The sequence below is a fragment of the Pristis pectinata genome, chromosome 18, assembly GCF_009764475.1.
Source record: "Pristis pectinata isolate sPriPec2 chromosome 18, sPriPec2.1.pri, whole genome shotgun sequence".
NCBI classification, from domain to species: domain Eukaryota; kingdom Metazoa; phylum Chordata; class Chondrichthyes; order Rhinopristiformes; family Pristidae; genus Pristis; species Pristis pectinata.
In genome coordinates, this window is record NC_067422.1 from 35,353,836 (window position 1) to 35,371,527 (window position 17,692).

Here is a 17,692-nt window from a genome sequence, read left to right on the forward strand (position 1 = left end):
CTAGTTCAAAGGTTTTAAGAGCCCATGGGATCCAATGCGATTTGGGAAATTGGGTCCAAAATTGGTTTGGTGATGGGAAGCAGAGCGTGATGGCCAAGGGTGATGTTTTTGCAACTGGAAGCCTGTGACTAGTGGCGCAGTGCTTGGTGCTGGGACCCTTGCAGTTTGTTAGATGCCTTAACGATCTGGATGTGAGTATAGGAGGTATGATTAGTAGGTTCGCAGATGACATGAAGACTGGTGGTGTGGTGACATTGCAGGAGGGTAGTCTTCAGCTACGGAATAATATTGATCAGTTGATAAAATAGGCAGAGAAATGGCAGATTGAACTTAATCCTGAAAATGTTGAAGTGATGTATTATGGGAGGTTAAAGAAAGGCTAGGACATACACACATCAGCATGCCAAATGAAGCAAAAACGACAAGCATTGAAGCCTACGTTATCAAGAACCAACTAAGATGGAGCGGTCATGTTGTTCGGATGAAAGACAAACGTCTGCCGAAACAAATCTTCTACTCCCAGCTTAAAGAAGGCAAACATAAAAGAGGCGGACAACAGAAGAGATTCAAAGATGTCTTAAAAGCCAACATGAAGAAATGTAAGATCGACATCAACAATTGTGAAACCAATGCCAAGGGCAGGAAACTCTGGCAAACCATCATCCAAGAAGGAACAGCAACCTTCGAAGCCAACAGATGTGCAGACTTAGAGGAAAAGAGAAGAAAATGGAAAGAGAGGCAGAAACAACCAAAGCCTGATCTGCCGTCTGGAACTACCTGTCCTGAATGCAGAAGAACCTTCAGAGCTAAGATTGGCCTCATAAGCCACTTGAGAGCCCATAAATAGATCAACGGAATGAAGACCATCATCCTCAACCTCGAGGGATAGCCACGACGAGGACATACACAAGGAATGGTAGGACCCTACGAAATACTGAGGAATGGAGGGAATTTGGTGTACACGACCAAGGATCCCTGAAGACAGCAGTATACGTAGATAAGGTAGTTAAGAGGACTGCCTTCATTGGTCAGGGCACAGAATAAAAGAGAAAGAAGGTTATGGTACATCATTAGTTAGGCCATAGTTGGAGTACTGTGTGTAGTTCTGGGTCACCATACTATAGGAAGGACATGATTGTACAGGCAGGACAGAGTGCAGAGATATTGCCTGGGATGTGGCAGTTCAGATATGAAGACAGAGTGGACAGGCAAGGTTTGTTTTCTTTGGAGCTGGGAAAACTGAAGGGAGGCCCAAGGGACTGCAGATGCTGGAATCTGGAGCAACACACAAAACGCTGGAGGAACCCAGCGGGTCAGCCAGCATCTATGGAGGGAAAGACTGAAGGAGGGCCTGGTTGAGATATACAGAAGTAAGAGGGTCACAGATAGGGTAGATAATGAGGAATTTTTCCACTTGGAGGGCATAAGCTTAAGATAAGGGGAAGGAGACTTAGAGGAGACTTGAGGAATACTGAAACCTGGATCTCACTACCTGAAGGGGTAGAGCAAGCAGGAATTCCCACAACATTTAGATGAGCCCTTGAAATGGCTTGGCATAGAAGGCTACAGGGCAGGTGCTGGGAAATAAGATTGGTATAGAACATAGAACAGTACAGCACAATACAGGCCCTTCGGCCCACCATATTGTGCCGACCTTTAAACCACGCCTAAGACCATCTAACCACTTCCTCCCACATATCCCTCTATTTTAAATTCCTCCATATGCTTATCTAGCAATCTCTTAAATTTGACCAATGTACCTGCAGAGCATTCCATGCCCCAACCACTCTCTGGGTAAAAAACCTCCCTCTGATATCTCCCTTGAATTTACCACCCATTACTTTAAAGCCACGCCCTCTTGTATTGAGCATTGGTGCCCTGGGAAAGAGGCGCTGGCTGTCCACTCTATCTATAGAAGTGAGCCAAAGGACTTGTTTTCATTCCGGGTGACAATGAAACTACTCTAACCTGATATATGTTTACATGTTGTCAAATTGCACAGAATATGCAGTCAGAAGGAGAGGATAGATCATGGGTAGCATGTCTGGGCCTTTACTAGCTTTCCATCTTTCATTTCCAACTTGATTGACAAGCACTCAGGTCTCCCACTTTCCTTGTGTTCTCCTACCACTTTAGCTAATCCTGTGTTCATTGTTTTTCTTATGTTGTTCTCCTTTCATTGTCAGATCAGCTGCCAATCCCAGTTCTTTCAACAATTTACTGATAAGTCACTTTTGGTAATCAGTTTTCCTCTCCCATCTGCCTTGCAGTAATGAAGATGTGATTTACCTTTCATGGTTTTAATGGTGATGAAAGAGTTTAATGTGAACCATTAACACGTCTCTTTCTTTCTGTAGAAGCTTGCTGACCTGCTCTATGTTTTGATGTTTTTCTGTTGTATCACATTTACTTTTTTGTTCGGAAAGCTATTTTTTCCTTCTGCAAACAAAACAAGATACTTCCTGTGAAAACAGGAGTCAGAGAGCAGGATAGTGGGACCAGCAACAGCGAAATAGAGGAATAGAACAGAAAATGGTAACATAAGCAATTTGGAATAAGAAGATCCCATTCAATTCCTTGATCCTCTTCTGCCATTCAAGTAAATTGTGGCTGATCTGTCAACTGGAATTGCCCAGGTCAGTGCCATCACCATTAACATCCTTAGCCAAAAATATCTATTAAGTTCTAATGAGAGATCTCCAACCTGAAACATTAACTCTGTGTCTCTTTCCACAGATGCTGCCTGACCTGCTGACTGTTCCCAGCAATTTCAGTTTTTATTAAGAATCTATCAATCTTAGTTGTGAAATTGTTAAATAACTACCTACACCCCATCCCCCGATCTCCACAGCCGCAACAGCACATTGGGGAAGAGATGTGGCTCTTCCCTTGTGTGAAGAAGTGGCTTCTTAACATCACTCCTACACCCCCTGGCAATAATTTTAAGGCCATGTCCCTGTTTACTGGACCCCTGAAGCAGAGCAAGTTTTTTTTTCTCTTTCCGCCCTATCGGTTCCTTTTGTTACCTGAGAAAAATATCAATAAGGTGCATTGAAAGGATCTAGTGAGGAGAAACAGTGTAGAATAAATTAATTATAGAAACAAGAGGAGGAGGAGATGTCTGAGCCAAAGTAATTCTGCAGGCGTGAAATTTAATTGGAACTTCCTAAATGGAGTGGAGTGTTGATATCATAAAATTGCTCCTTACATCACAACAAAGTCAAAATTTTAAATCGCTTTCCAAACATCGTATTCAAAGAAAACAGGAGCTATCCACCCAGTTGGCAAGGTCCTTTGCTTGCACTAAGTTTGGACAATTCCTGGAACAATCACTTTCCAGAAAAGCCCAGAACCAGCTTGAGGAACGGAACTGCACTCCAACCCTCCTTGACCATTGGCAAGAAACACATCCATCATCAGAGAGGTGGTTCCAGCTCCTGTAACGTTATAGATCAACAATGGCAGGCAGAGTCTAACAATGCACCCAAGTCAATTGTAGAAATTCTGAATCATTCCAAAGGACCGACATCTTCCTAGAGTGTTGTGCCCATGGAAGTAGTGAATAGTAAGTGTGAAAGATACTGCAAGGTGCTATGAATGTGACATAATCACATTCAAAAGCTCAACGTGACGTAGACTAAAGGAGGTTTGACAAAGCTAACATTTGAAAGGAAATGACCTTGTCTGTTCAAAGAAAAAAAACATAAAGTTACCTGTAGGAATTAATTGAGATTGGATAAACTGCAGCATGATTTTCAATGGGAACACACTTCCTACACATCACAGAACTGTAGTAATTGATGGCAGCCATTCACATAACACCACTGAATCCCAACTTCCAGAACTGGGTCTGCAGCCTTGCAGTCCCTATTCATCCAAATACAGTTTAAAATCTGACGAGAGTTTCTATTTGCACCACCCCATCTTCTTGACCCCTAAACCATCTCTGAGTTCTTGACCCCTAAACCATCTGGGTGAAGAATCCTTTTCCTCACCTGTCCTGTACCAATTACTGTGAAATCTATGCCCCCTGATATTGCACACCTCTGCTGAGGAAAATAGATTTGTTATATTTATTTTAGCTAGGCCCCTCTTTTTCCCAAGTCTACAGCACATTCTTCCACAATCCAGTTTGGATTTTGCACAGGCCATGGGATCCTTGCTAGCTATGCTGGCATATTTTATAATGTTGCTCATCCAGAGTTCAGACTCCAGCTGCCAATCATTACTGGCAAAGACTTTAGCCCAAGACAACAATCAGTACACTCTGGAGCAACTAATGAGAGATGATTCAAGCTGCTGACTTCCTCGATAAAATGCTCGTGTCTTTGTTTTTATACTCCCAGCCACAGAAACAAGGTCAGCTGCACACATCCATCTCCTACCTTGTTGGGTACAAAGTGTGCATTGATGCACTCTATCAATTCCTGTGTGTCAGGTGCTTCCAGCTCACCACGGATCACGACCTGCAGCAGGAGAAAAGAAAGCAGAATCAAAGACAAAGGCATCAGACAAGCCCATTAAATCTATCTGTAGTCAATTTTAACCATGTTTTGAGGTTTGTAAAGACAGTTCAGGCTGGGCACAGCTGTCACTTTGCATTAGAGAGAGTTTTGAAGTCTGCAGCTTCCCTGACCCTTCATTGACATCGGGCTTCTTGTCTATTATCCAGTCCTAGATAAGCACAAACATCCTCCAAACAAATAATAGGAAGACTGAAGCCATTTTCTTCAATCCTCATCACAAACTTCTCTCACTCCCTATCCACCACAGAGTCATACAGTCACATTGCACAGAAGTAGGCCCTTTGGCCCAACTGGTCCATACCAACCCTTTTAAGCTAATCCCATGTGTCTATGTTTGGCCTATATCCCTCTAAACCTTTCCTATCCATGCATATCCCTCTAAACCTTTCCTGTCCACCATCTCCAACCCCCTCTTGGCCACTGCATCAGACTGAACTAGACTGCTCATATCTTGTTGATCCTGAGCCAAGCTTCTGATCGCACATTTACATCCTGAGGGCCTATTCCATATGCACAGTGTTGCTCGTCTCTAAACTGCCTCCGTCCATTTGTGCCTGAAACCCTCACTCACATTTTTGTTCCCTCCACAGTAAGTTTGTGCCTTCGATGATTTAGACTCTCTCAAATTCCCTCCATGAACCTTTTCATTGTATGATGCTTCTTTAACCAAGCTTTTGATCAATTGTCCTGCCTTCCTCTTTGGATCAGCAAAACATTTTTTACGATCCTTGGGGCAATCTACTATGCTAAGGATGATGGATAATACGTTTTATTGCATCTCACAAAATGCCAGTATTTCTCACTGAGTCTATGCACTGCTGTTTAACAATAAGAAATTGTAACTCTTGCTCTGTGTTGACTTACTTCATCTCACTGAAGCAAGAGTCCACAGTTAGTTCTGTACAAAGCAGAATGATAAGTGGGCTAAGTTCCCATTCTAAATCTCCCTCATACGAGTGTAGTTGTTGAGGTGGATCTGACACGTCAGGACTTTGGTCTACTTGGCCAAGATATCGCTCATCCTCCCTGTCCTTGGTCACAACATGAACACAAGCTGGTTGAGTGAGATACCAGAGGAAAACTGGTGCTCATGGGACCAAACAGCAGTGAGGAATCAGCAATCTCAGGAAAGGTGCAGAGGAAGTGGGATGAACAAAGAAAGGATAAAACACAAAGATAATGATTGCAAAAGCACAAAGGAAGGTCAGTGAGGTCTCCAACTGATGTACCACACTGGGTTGCAAGAGTTGAGACCTTCTCCACAGGCAGTCAAATAAAAGACCCTGAGGCAGTGAAGGATAGGCATTCATCATCCCAAGAATCAACAGAAAAAGCTAACCTCAGCCAGTCTGAGTTGTAGTGAGAGAGGAGAGATGGAGAGGATCCTTTGGAAAGAGCAGGGTAATCGACTTGCTAATCATGTATTTTTCAGGCTAAAGGTTAACAAATAAATTTGCATTCGTTCACTTTATTCATAGGTGGCATTTAACTTCATTATCAATCTTTTAATTGCTGTGATGTATCATAAACTTCCAGTCCAACTAATTATAACATTCACAGCAAGGACTGGCCACAGCAACATTAATCTATGAAGCCTTTCAACAATACATTCTCAGGCAGTAGCAGGAGGGGGAAATAGATCAGGTTCAGGGAGCCAGAGGATCTAGAGTAAAACATTAAAGTCCACGAGGGACAATAAATAAACAGGCAATTTAAATTAGGAGGCCAAATCTGTGAAGTGTCTACAATTCCATGGAGAACTACCACCTTTTACTCAATGAGTTTGGGACTTTGACACAAGTTCCCTTTTAAATATTGATCTATTAAAATTATAACATGCTTATCTAATTATTACCAAACAGAAATTATGATAATGTGAATATTTTCATAAGGATGTTTCTCAGGATATTGGAATTGGAATAAGTTCATCATTGTACCGAGGGACAAGCACATAGTGAGGTACATGTCTTGCATACTATTCATACAGATTAATTCATTACACAGTGCACTGAAGTAGTACAAGGTAAAACAATAAAAAATGAAGAATAAAGTGTCACAGCTACAGAGAAAGTACAGTGCAGGTAGACAATAAGGTGCAAGGTCATAATGAGGTAGATTGTGAGATCAAGAGTCCATCTTATCATACTAGGGGACCGTTCAATTGTCTTATAACAGCGGGATAGAAGCTGTCCTTGAGCCTGATGATACGTGCTTTCAGGCTTTTGTGTCTTCTGCCCAATGGGAAAGGGGAGAAGACAGAATGTCTGGGGTGGGTGGGGTCTTTGATTCTGCTGGCTGCTTTACCTAGGCAGCAAGAAGTATAGACAGAGACCATGGAGGGGAGGCTGGTTTCCGTGATGTGCTGGGCTGTGTCCACAACCCTCTGCAGTTTCTTGCAGTCCCGGGCAGTGCAGTTGCCGTACCAAGCCGTGATGCATCCAGATAGGATGCTTTCTATGGTGCATCGATAAAAGTCGGTGAGTGTCAAAGGGGACATGCCAAATTTCTTTAGCCTCCTGAGGAAGTAGAGGTGTTGGTGAGCTTTCTTGCCCGTGGCATCTATGTGGTTGGACCAGAACACTGGTGATGTTCACTCCCAGGAACTTGAAGCTCTCAACCATCTTGACCCAGCACTGTTGATGTAGACAGGTGCATGTGCACCGCCCCCTTGCTGAAGTCAGTGACCAGCTATTTTTGTTTTGCTGACATTGTTGCTAAGCTCTCTATATCCTTCCTGTACTCCGATTCATCGTTATTTGAGATACGGCCCACTACGGTGGTATCATCTGCAAACTTGTAGATGGAGTTACACCATAATCTGGCCATACAGTCATGAGTGTATAAGGAGTAGAGTAGGGGGCTGAGGACGCAGCCTTGTGGGGCACCAGTGTTGAGAACACTCGTGCTGGAGGTGTTGCTGCCTATCCTCACTGATCACAGTCTGTTGAGCAGTGCAGTTGCCGTACCAAGGATCCAATTGCAAAGGGAGGTGTTGAGTCCCAGGTCTCGGAGTTCATTGTTTTCCCCTCATAATCATTCAAAGCACAGTGCTGGAACAGCCCTCTTGGTCCCTCCACTGCCTGTAAGTCAGGATTTTGCTTTCAAGTCCAGGTGCCAACTCTACTTACAGCTACTCCAGGAGATATCGCCCCACCGTGCTTTTGGTTGTTCAAAAGATTCATCTGTGCATCCTACCATCTTATTACCATCAGAAAGAAATCAGAGTCTTCATCATCTGATTGGATGAATCTCAGTTGTTAAACTTTTTTTTAACCATTCTTGGTCTTGTTACAATTAACAACCTCCTTGTAACAGTGACTACACTGCAAGTCCTTGATGGTTTGCACAGACCTTTGGGAAGTCAAGAGTTGCAAAAAGGTATTATGCAAGGACAAAACTTTTTTGTCATGCTCATAAAATACATTATATCTTTCTATAGGATTTAGCTTGCAGCAATGCCCAGGAGATTAATCTTTAATTCACTTTGCCTGTTCAAACCTCATGTCAGGACTTCAGTGTGTTATCGCTGCATTGTTTGAGTTTTTATTTGTTCAAATGCAATCTTTAACTAAGATCCCATTGACTGGTTCTGAAAATCCTGAGATACGAGTGAAAAGCAATGGTTCTTCCCAATGGACCACCCAACATTCCTTCCTTAACGAATGCTATCTCAGGAACAGCTCAGTAGGTTATGAATAAAATCACAGAAATTTCCAGCACAAAAGGCGGCCATTTGACCCATTCTGTCTGCGCCAACTAAAAATAGCTATTTAGGATAATCCCAATTTCCAGTTCTCCATTCACTACCCTGGAGGTTACGGCACGTCGGCTGCTCACCTGCCTCCACTGGTTTCAAGTAGTGAGTTCCAAGTCCTCAACACTCTTTGAGTGAGTACTTTTCCATAACTACCTTCAATATTCCACGTTACCTTAGATATTTGTCTGCTAATTATTGATCACTTCGCCAATTGAATTGGGAGCTTCTTATTTGACCTGCCTAGGCTTCCTAGACAGATACAACAGGGAAACAGGCCCTTCAGCCCACCAGGTCCATACTAACCATCACCGAGTCTGCATTAATCCCAGTTTTTACTCTCCCCAGATTCCCATCAACTTTCTCTCGATTCTACCACTCACCAAGACACCAGGGACAATTTACAATGGGCAATTAACCTACCAACCTGCATGGCTTTGGAAAGTGGGAGCAAACCGGAAAAGTTTCGGGTCTGTTACAAAGTTCTGATGAAGGGTTGCAGACCCAAAACGTTAACTGTTTCTCTTTCCCACAGATGCTGCCTGAATTGATTCGACTTTCCAGCAATTTCTGTTTTAAATGTAATGAAGCTTCAATTTCAGTGAGCTATGCAGATTAATTAGATGGTTATTTTCTTTGTTCCCAGAGACTAGTGAGCATTGCTAGTTGCTGCACTGAGTGCAGACTCACTACATTGCTGTAAAGGAACTTTGCTGGTTCCTAACCAACCTCAGCCATTCCCATCATAAAGTTAAGACTCTAACAAAAAGAGAAATGCTGGGAATAAGCAGCATCTCTGGAGAGAGAAACGGTGTTAAAGTTTCAGGTCAGTGACCTTCCATTAGAGACACAAGAGACTGCAGATGCTGGAATCTGGAGCAACAGACAATCTGCTGGAGGAACTCGGCAGGTCGAGCAGCATCTGTTGGGGGAAAGGAACTGTCAACAATTCGGGCCTGATTCACGGTTTTGACCCGAAATGTCAAAGGTTCCTTTCCCTCCATGGATGCTGCTCGATCCGATGAGTTCCTCCAGCAGATTGTTTGTTGACCCTTCATTAGAACGTCAAATTTGCAGCATATAGCTGAATTTTGCTTTTCAACTTTCTGTAATATATGCGGATTTTGTAATATTGGGTGTCTGTTCAAAAATGTACCATGTAACTAACTTCCCTCTTTCTACTTATTGTTACAGTGTTGGTGTTGAGTGGGAATGGAACCAGGGAGTAGGAATGCAAAAAGAAATGCTCAATTAAGTTCTTTTGTTTAATAAAGTACTTTGACTTACTGGCTATCCTCCAATACCTTAAGAGTGTGATACCGAACGTGGTGTCAGAAGTGACGATTAATGAAATTATAACCTTTAGACTCCACTCCTGAATCTGAAACCAAACACTGGGAGGGATCCCTCTCAATTAAGATAAAATGTGGATGCGAGTTGAGAGAGTGTGTGGTGTGATCCAAGTGAGCTCCTACAGTATGGAGCAAATAAATGATGCCCAAGCTGCTGGATTTTCAAGCTGTCTAAATAATGGAGGCAGTGGAAAGAAAGATTTATTCCATGCATTGTACCGGCAAAGGAAGATAAACCAGAACAGATGATAGTAAAAATGCCATTATACCTCATTGACCAGAGGGGCAGGAAACCACACCGTAGCATAAAGCCTCAAATGAGAACCTGTGGAATGCTTTAGAAGCACGTCACAACCCACCTACAAGAGAAACCGCTGAACATCGCCTATTCTTTACTCAGAACCGTGAGCAGGGAGAATCCTTTTTTATGGCTTCTTAATGGTGCCAAGTTTCTAAGCAGATAGTTCTGCAGATTTAAAGGACCTGCTCAACAAAGATTGGACTATTTGTGCCCCAGCCTGACAGAATGGCTACTACATGAGGCACAGTTAATGCAAGAAAAGTACATACAGACATTCAAGATTGTGGTGTTATCCAAAGCTGGAAAATTTGATAGCCAAGGGAAGCAAATTTATGAAACAAAAGACGGAATGGGGAAAGTACAGCCAAGGTGAGTTTGATGGTGCAGGTATTGTGGATGGCAGCATAAGTGGCTGAAAAAGACATGTCCTCACCCATGATGTGGATTTCAACAAACAATGCACGGTGAAGAAGCCATTGAAAGTCCACAAGGTGGATAAGATGAGCCATGAAGGCTCACAGTAAGAAAACCAGTTAAAAGCAATGTAACAGGTGCCTTACAGAGTCAGTTCTGTGGAAGGAACACCCTATGGATGTGTCGACACCAACATGTTAAGGCACACTCAAGGGCAAGGGCAACCAGTGACATTATATGTTGCTCCTAAATCAAGTTGGAATGTCCTCCCCAGTGCAAGGCAATCTGAATGTGATGTTGTTGCAAGCCGAGGGGAGACGCACTCTGAAGGTGGGTGAACCCAAAAAGATCACAAAAGATATGAGGTGGAGTTTATTACGGTACAGCAGAATGATGTTACATCCATACTTGGAAGCAGTGCAGTCCTTTGGAAGGGATTGACAAAAGTTACATCATGACAGGACCCTGGAGGTGGTCAAAAGATAGACCAAGAGAAGTGCCGAAGACCTGTCACTGTGAGGAACTGTGGATGCTCTGAGGATACAGCCAACGAGACCAACACTAGACATGGAACAAGACACTAATGATTCCACATACACCAGACCCAACTTCATACTGGGACAAAATAGGAATGGACAACCCAGATCTGAGGAACAGGCACAGGACCAGATCATGAAGGACAGTACATCTAAATGAGAGCTTTGTGACAAAGAATTCAAAATTACTTTGAATGTTTGATCATTCCTATTTATCTTTCACTATTAAAGAAGGGCATTACAATATTGGTATGTACCCCTTTAAGAACAGTACAAAGTAATCAATGGCTTTCGTTGCATATCCCGGTACATTGTTAGTGTTGAATAGGCTGGAACCATTGCCTGTTTGAGAGTAGGCACATGGGAAACGAGTGCTCACTCACCCTCCCTCTCTCTCTGTTGACAAGAATTTTTTCTTTAACCACTTTGTTATTTTAATTTACAGACTATCCTCCAGTATCCTAGAGCAATTCTAAAACTGTTTCTTTATAGATCTCCTGGACCAGTTTCAACATTTGAGGAAATTGGTAATGCCATAGCATCCCCCCACCCCCACCACCCCACGCCCCCCCCCCCACCCCCCCCCCACTGGCCCTGAGCTTTTCTCAGATGATTTTTGTTGCTTGATCCAGAGATGAGGTGGATCTGGGGACAGAATTCTGAGCACCTCATGCTGATAGACGAGGCATTGTATGAAACAGACTTGACAGAGCAGTTTGCCTTTACCTGCCCATCAATTTGCCATGCTCCTGTATACTGTTCCAGCCTTTTGCAACACACTACTTTGTTTAAATTGCATTAAGCAATCATTTTGTAAGGGTTATCTCACATTTCTTATAGTCAGCAGGGAATTATGAGTTCAATAACTCCATTCAGTAAGTGTGCAGCAGTATTAATGGCTCCATTTAGAATTGCTAATTTGATGAGAAACTGAATCACGATTGCACGTCAGTTATGCCATTCAGTTCTGAAGGAGGTTACAGGATTGAGATATAAATCTGTCTGATACTGACGTCTGTTTTATAAATAACACCATGCAAGTTCTGTCCCTTTGCACTGATCTGGTTCAAATTCAGCTCCAGGCCTGAGGCCTCAACCAACCAGGAAGAACAAAATAAAAGAAATACTTGCATTTATAACCTTCACAACCCAAGGATGCCCCCAAGGGCTTTACAGCACGTAAAGTATTCAAATTTAATCAACGTTGTAACTTACAGAACACAACAGCCCATTTATTTCCATTTACAGCAATATGACCATTTGTTTCAGTGATGTTGGTTAAGTGATAAAGACTGGGTAGGACACTTGGCTTAAGTGTTTGGCAGAGGCAGAGACTTTCACAGCAGTTAAGAAGTATCTAGACAAGCCCCTGAATCACCAAGGAAGAGAAGGCTACAAACCAAGCGCCGGTAAATGGGTCAGTATGGATATGATGGGCTGAAGGGCCTGGTTTTGTGCCCCATGACTCTATGACACCAATGGTCACAAGTGGCAAACAGGAAATCACAGATTATCATGAAATCTTCTCCAATTTATGACCTCCTATTTTTCAGAGGAGAGTATTTGCTGTACTTTCCACATCTGCCTTATGTGCAACCCCAGACACACAGCAAAGAAGATATCTTCATCAGTTAGCCCTAACAAGCTAATCAGTTACAACAAATAATAGCCTAGAAGTTGGATCCACTCGTACCCATCTTTCATGCACAAATCACACAATAAAATGACCTAATTTGAGAGAGAGTGCCTGGTGGTGATTTCCGGGTGAAATCGAATCCGTCAAGGAATTGACATCAGCACCTACAAACATGATTCACCTTGGTGCTTGTGATGTTCTTCCTAACATGCACCCAATGACATCAAAAGTTGCACACTGCACATTTCCTCCCTTACTGGCATGAACTGGAGCTTTGGGTTGCAACTTATGACCTTCACTGAACATTCACTAAAATACCAAGAGAACATTGCACGGAAGTCACCAATTGGACATCAGTAAAAGGATCTCCCTTCTGACATCAATATATTGTAGAGGACAACTGCCCACCTCAGTTTTCAATGCTCAGGATGTTTGAAACCTTATCATTGTTTCTTCAATCATCAACTGAACCCCTTTCTTCCTCCACAGATGAGAGGTACACACTCTTATCTCTGCCTTATCATTCACCCTTCACATCGCTATACAACTGGGTCACTCACAGCACAGAATTCCATCAGGACAGATGATAGTGTAGATGGTCACCACAATAAGGAAAACTGCCATGTCTCCCTTTCTCCATGTTTCCAGCTGTTATATGGCTGCCATGAGGAGAGTTCATGCAAGGTCTGATGTCCTCCCCTTTGGTAGGTCAGTAGCACAGCTGGTAGAGCTGCTGCCTCAAAACTCCAGCAACATGGGTTCAATTCTGACCTCAGGTGCTATCTGTGTTCACACTTCTCCCTGCGTCCATGCTGGTTTCCCCCAGGCCCATGTCATCCACAGCCTAAAGATGGATTGGGAGAACAATTGGCCACTGTAAATTGCCTCTAGTGTGTGGGGGAGTGAAAGAATCTGCGGACAGTTGATGGGTACGTGGGGAGGGCAAGTTACAGGGAATGGGACTGATCTGTGACCTGGCATAGACTGGATGGGCTGAAATGGCTGCCTGTGTTGTGGTGAAATATGGATGATCAGTGTGGCAAAGACACGACAGTTGGGAATTCTTCATGGAGTTCCCACTGGGAACCATACTGGTCCCATTTTGGTGAATGATTCGCAGTATAAACACCATAGCCCTGCTTTGAATGTATTTTTGGTCAATTTTACATTTGCTTATTTGTAAGGGAGTTGCAGTTGGGTGTTCACACACAAGAATGAAATCTAATTTCTCGAAAAATTGGAATGCACAGATTGCTCTGGAGGAGTTGATGGGAATGTGGGGCACCAACAAGTAGGGTGAGTGTCAGATTGGTATAAATGGGTGATCGGCAGTCAGTGCAGACTTGGTGGGCTGAGGCCGTGTTTCCACGTTGCGTAACTCCAAGACTCGATTTACCTTGATTCAATGAAGCCACAGGTCTGTTGACTCTACAAAGTCATCCTCACAAATAGCTGGAGCCGGGTCTAAATTGAGAAAGCGGTTGAAGCAACAGCGCTTCATTTACACACTGATCATAGATTGCAGCCAACATCCCAGGTTCTACATCACAATGACTGTGTTCCAGTAGGACGGATCTACCAAAGACAGCGGCAGAGCGTCTTGCAGTCAGGAGGAAGTGGCCCTGGAAACCTGCAACCTTGATCCCTGAGTCATAAAGTCTCATGGCATCAGGTCAGTCGCAACCCTGGACTGATTACTACCTCTTCTCGTTACTACCATCAGGGAGGAGGTACAGGAGCCTGAAGACCCACACTCAGCCATTTAGGAACAGTTTCTTCCCCTCAGCGGTCAGATTACTCAACGGTCCATGAACCCATGAACACTACCACGTTATTCCTTTTTTAGCACTACTTATTTATTTTGTAATTTATGGTAACTTTATGTCTTTGCACTGTACTGCTGTCTCAAAACAACAAATTTCATGACATACATCAGTGATAGTAAACCTGATTCTGATTAGTGGTCATGTTCCTCGCTTCTCTGGTGAATAAGTATTTATACTCCATAATGAACATCACTCCAAAGGGCAAACTGGACTAGCCCGACATTGCAGCTGCAAGAGCAGGATCAGTGCATAGATATCCTGCAGCAAGTGATTCACTCCAGGACTTATCAAAGCCATCAACTTGGCGTCAGTCAGTAGCGAGATGGAATACTCTCCAACTTTCCTGGAAGAGTGTAGTTCCAACTATACTCCACCATACACCACCGTAAATATTTACTTCCTCCACGACCCTGTGCAGTGACGTATGGTAGTTAACATGGTCATTACATTCTGTGCTCCATGGTATAGTAGGTAGAACTTTCATTATGGTGTGCACACCACGGTATTGATGGGACAGAGGGGAGAAGTCGTCACAGGGAATGGGACTGCTGTGTCAGCTGGCATAGACTCAATGGGTTGTAATGGCTGCCCCTGTTGGGGTGAACCATGGACGATCAGTGTGGCAAAAACATGGCAGTTGGGAATTCCTCAAGGAGCTCCCATTGGGAACCATACGGATCCCAATTTGGTGAATGATTCAAGGTGTCAACACTATAGCCCTGATTCGAATCTATTTTTGGAAATTTTTACATTTGTTTTTTAGTGAAGGAGCTGTCATCCATACAAATATCTGGAGCCAGGTCTAAACTGGGAAAGAGGTTTCACCAGCTACCGAAGCACGGTGACTACTTACTGTACACCACGGTGCGGTAGGTCATATGGTGACTACATTCTGGACACCACGGTGTGGTAGGTGTGACCATGACTACATTCTGTACACCGCGGTGTGATAGGTGTGACCATGACTACATTCTGTACACCGCGGTGTGGTAGGTCACACGGTGACTACATTCTGTACACTGCGGCGTGGTAGGTCACACAGTGACTACATTCTGTACACTGCAGTGTCGTAGGTGTGACCATGACTATATTCTGTACATCACGGTGTGGTAGGTCACACGGTGACTACATTCTGTATACCATGGTGTGGTAGGTCACACGGTGACTACATTCTGTACACTGTGGTGTGGTAGGTGTGACCATGACTACATTCTGTACACAGCGGTGTGGTAGGTCACACAGTGACTACATTCTGTACACTGCGGTGTGGTAGGTCACACAGTGACTACATTCTGTACACTGCAGTGTCGTAGGTGTGACCATGACTATATTCTGTACATCACGGTGTGGTAGGTCACACGGTGACTACATTCTGTATACCATGGTGTGGTAGGTCACACGGTGACTACATTCTGTACACTGTGGTGTGGTAGGTGTGACCATGACTACATTCTGTACACAGCGGTGTGGTAGGTCACACAGTGACTACATTCTGTACACAGCGGTGTGGTAGGTTACACGGTGACTACATTCTGTACACTGCGGTGCGGTAGGTGTGACCATGACTACATTCTGTACACCGCGGTGTGGTAGGTCACACAGTGACTACATTCTGTACACCGCGGCGTGGTAGGTGTGACCATGACTATTTTCCGGACACCGCAGTGCGGTAGGTCACACAGACATCACAATACGGAACCAGAAATTCTGAGGCCCAGAGTAAATTACTTGAAATTGTGGTAATGCAGCTTCACGATCTGCTACAATCCTGTGCCTCTTTTACTTTCTTGGAATACTTTCAGTTATTTAGAAAAAAGGGGACCATAGAGAAAATGTCAGCTTGACTGGGCAGAGTGGTCGGAAGCAGGAAGCCACATGACGAGAGCTCCAGGAATACTTCCAACCACAGCTGGCAACCCAAGTTCTGTCATGTAAAGGGTTATAAAATGACGTAAAACCTGTCTATCTGACATACAGCTACACTTGGGAAGAGTCCTGACTTTAGAATTGCTGGAGAGTTCAAAGATTTTCGATTTAAACTTTGTGCCAAGAAAGCATTATGGTTGGCAAATGTGAGAAGCTACTCATTGAGGGGAAATTTTGAAAAATAAATAGAAGAATAAAAAGTTTAGAATATAATAATTGGGCCTTCTTACTGTGTCATCTATGATTCCTGTTTCCTATTATAAAATTTGATGAGTCTGGATCCCAAAATAATAAACAATTGTTTAACCTACTTTTTAGCTTTTTGTGTCAAACTGGAGACCAGGAGATTACAAATGCAAAAAACTGGACTTGCCAACATCCCCAGAATGACAGGGAATCCCGCAGCTACCACCAGGCAGGAGGTACAGAAGCCTGAAGTCCCACACCACCAGGTTCAGGAACAGCTACTTCCCTTCAACCATTAGTTTCTTGAACCAACCTGCACAACCCTAATCACTAGAGTTTAGCAACACTATGACCACTGTGCATTAAAATGGACCTTTTTTGTTCTAATTGCGTTCTTTTTTGTAAAAATTGTGTTTTATTTATATTTATGTTTTTCTTGTGAATGCTGCCTATCTGATGCTATGTGCCTGTAATGCTGCTGCAAGTAAGTTTTTCATTGCACCTGTACATACACCTGCACAAGTACATATGACAATAAACTTGACTTTGAATTTCCCACAATTGCAGGCTCCTACCATGTGTACTGCTCTGCAGGAAATCTACAATATAAACTTCCTGCCACACTGCTACCACATTAGACAATGTGAAAGGGACAGATCAACTAATTGCTGGTTTAACACCATCAGCAATCTTGTTTCCAGGTGATTAACTTCCAGGAGTAATCACAATACACATTTTCCTCTCTCTTTTTACAAGTACAAATGGCCCCGTTTTGTATCCCTTTTTCTTTTTCACTTGCAGAGAGTCGTAAAGAAGCAGAAGACAAAGGGAAATGTGAGGGTGCTGCTAGGAGCCTGCGTTGGAAGAAGCAAGATACCCTGGGGCTTCTGGCTTTGTTGCAACAAGCAATTTCCCAAGTTGGAGATCAGTTTTGACAAGAAATTCCTTCATCTTTTATGGGAATTCATCTACCATGGAAAATATTGCATTTAATGCTTTGGGAGAAGCCTGGGACAATTTGCCAAGAAGGGTTGTGCACTTGTGCCCCTACTTATATTGGCTATTATTTTGATTTTGGAACAGGCAAATTATAACCAAAACTTTCACCGTGGACAGGACAAGTGTATCATCAGCAAAGACTGCATCGGAGGAGGCCACTTTGGCCCATTAAGCTCACAGAGCAAATTTAACATCCCCCCCCCCCCCCAATGAGTATACCTGTGAGTTATTCTCCC

At 43.4% G+C, this 17,692-nt stretch overlaps 1 protein-coding gene across 1 annotated transcript in view; it reads right to left on the reverse strand.

Moving 5' to 3' along the window:
• spata20 (spermatogenesis associated 20) overlaps positions 1–17,692 on the reverse strand; it is a 292,534-nt gene that overhangs the window by 108,300 nt on the left and 166,542 nt on the right. The window contains 1 exon segment of the mRNA XM_052033175.1: positions 4,386–4,466. Within this exon segment, the coding sequence (XP_051889135.1) occupies positions 4,386–4,466 (81 nt within the window).